This window comes from Austrofundulus limnaeus, unplaced genomic scaffold, assembly GCF_001266775.1.
Source record: "Austrofundulus limnaeus strain Quisiro unplaced genomic scaffold, Austrofundulus_limnaeus-1.0 Scaffold1226, whole genome shotgun sequence".
Classification (NCBI taxonomy): Eukaryota; Metazoa; Chordata; class Actinopteri; order Cyprinodontiformes; family Rivulidae; genus Austrofundulus; species Austrofundulus limnaeus.
In genome coordinates, this window is record NW_013953628.1 from 63100 (window position 1) to 65354 (window position 2255).

At 37.7% G+C, this 2255-nt stretch overlaps 1 protein-coding gene across 1 annotated transcript in view; it reads left to right on the forward strand.

Moving 5' to 3' along the window:
- Positions 1 to 545: 545 nt before the first annotated feature.
- The window catches only part of skic8 (SKI8 subunit of superkiller complex), a gene marked incomplete at its 5' end in the record, with an annotated part of 38215 nt that continues 36505 nt past the window's right edge, over positions 546 to 2255 (forward strand). Inside the window, 3 exon segments of the mRNA XM_014031325.1 lie at positions 546 to 651; positions 1025 to 1197; positions 1461 to 1609. Of these exon segments, the coding sequence (XP_013886779.1) occupies positions 546 to 651; positions 1025 to 1197; positions 1461 to 1609 (428 nt within the window).

Consider the following 2255-nt stretch of genomic DNA (forward strand, 5'->3'; position numbering starts at 1 on the left):
ACTTTTGTAGGTGGAGCCAAAATGTACCAATCTGTGCCACAAGAAAAAACACCTAAATATTTTAAACCTCTGTAACTTTGTTGTATTTTACTTCAGCAGCAGGAGGTTTTACACAGGTAATGTCCATAAGTGGATTCATGGTTTCCAAGAGTTTTTAGCCTCATTCATTGTACTTTTGAAAAGCTTATATACTGTATAATGCAGAAAAACCTCAGGCGAGGGGAAAAAAGCTGTTTTTTCTATGTTCCATCCTCAGTATGTCTGAAACAAAAGTATATGATGTGATACTGACACTCCTGATGAAATCTACCAAGTGTTAGCTTTATTTTGATATCAGGGGTATTTATGTGGTGTTTTTAGGTGCTCAGATACACCCACTTACATTTAGACAGGCTTTTTGAAGCACAAACTTCAAGAAAAGCCCCTGGGGTTTGATTAAATCTGTACGTTCAGTGGGGGATGTTGCACTGCACTGTGACCCACCCCATGGACTTCTAAGTTTACATTTAATTTTCTTCTATGTTTTTTCCATTGCTTCTTTGTAGCCCATGATGATGCCATCTGGACAGCAGCGTGGGGAAAAAGCCAAGTGGACGGCTCTGAAACCATCGTCACTGGTTCTCTTGATGATATGGTGAAAGTGTGGAAATGGTGAGAGGTTCTTGTTTTACATTGTGGGTGTTAATACTGTAGGATTTAGGAACAAAAGTTACTTTGGCTCCAACATTGTTTTTGGTATCTCAGGCATTTCTTGTTACATTTAACACGTTTGCATAATTCATGTGTTTTTCCGTATTAAAAGTTAGAAAAGTCTCACATTTTGACAAATGCTGGAACTCCTAAAGTTGGAGAAAATGTTCATACTACATCAAATATGACATTCTGTTCGTATAGTTGGATTTTTTTTTTCCAGATACGTTTGCACCTTTTAGATGTTTCATTAGTGAAACTTTGTTTAAATGAATGGAAAAATCATGTAAAAGTTATTTTTTTAGTTTTAAGATGAAAGCTATTCTTCATGCAGGTGTGATGAAAAGCTGGAGCTGCAGTGGACGCTGGAGGGCCACCAGCTGGGGGTGGTATCAGTGGACATTAGTCATAATGGAGCCATTGCTGCCTCCAGCTCCCTGGATGCACACATCCGCCTCTGGGACCTGGAATCAGGAAAACAGATCAAGTCCATGGACGCTGGACCAGGTAGGGTTGATTTAAAGAACTGAGGATGAGTTTTTAGGTTTACACTTTAATAACTTTAATTTCTGGCTCTGAATCTGTCATGTGACAAATGTAAAGGCTGTTAGAAATGATGTGGTCTGACTGTGTCAGGCTGAGAATTAATGGAATGCGTTATAAATAAAACATTATAAATGTTACAAACTGATGCAGTAGTTGGACCGAACAGCTTTTTGTTGGATGTTTATTTTTTCCTCTATCCTACTCTTCTTCCTCTCCTTGTTTAGTTGATGCGTGGTCTGTCGCCTTTTCACCCGACTCCAAACACATCGCCACAGGAAGCCATCATGGTAAAGTCAACATCTTTGGTGTGGAAAGTGGAAAGAAGGAATATTCTTTGGACACACGAGGAAAATTCATCCTAAGTATAGCTTATGTAAGAAATGAATATTTATGACCTTTTTGTCCTGTCACACAGGCAGGGACTTCAAAATGCTCTCAGTCCGCCCGTCTATCTGTTACAGCTTCAGAAAGCTGTAACTTTCACATAGAAAGGCTAAAAAAATACACCAAACGTGGTATGAGTCATCCATGTTGCATGCCTGATGTCGTCATATGACATCATCAAAGACCCTGACAACAGGAAGTGACCTTTTTTAGGCTTGGAAAGTTCCATCTCTGACTTAATCAGCAACAAATTGTGTCAGGACACAGATCATACGTTGCTTTCTTTAAATCAGGGGATCTTAATCTTTTTGAGCTCGGGGCCCAATTTGTTGAACGTAAAGTAGCACGAGGCCCAGTCACACATTACCAATGTATGGATCAAAATGATAATTATTCTAAATACTGGTTTAATTTTTATTGTATTTACTGAATTTATTCATGTATAATACTAGAAATTTAACCCTAAAAATCATCCATAAAGTAGGGGGGTCGAATTATACACGGGTTATTGGTGATTAGATTTTTTATGCTTTTTAAGCTCAAAAATGATGATCGTGAAAAATTTTTGTAACTGATTAATTGAATATTAGATTCAGTTTTGTATTTTATACTTTCTGATCATTTCAGTCTGTAAG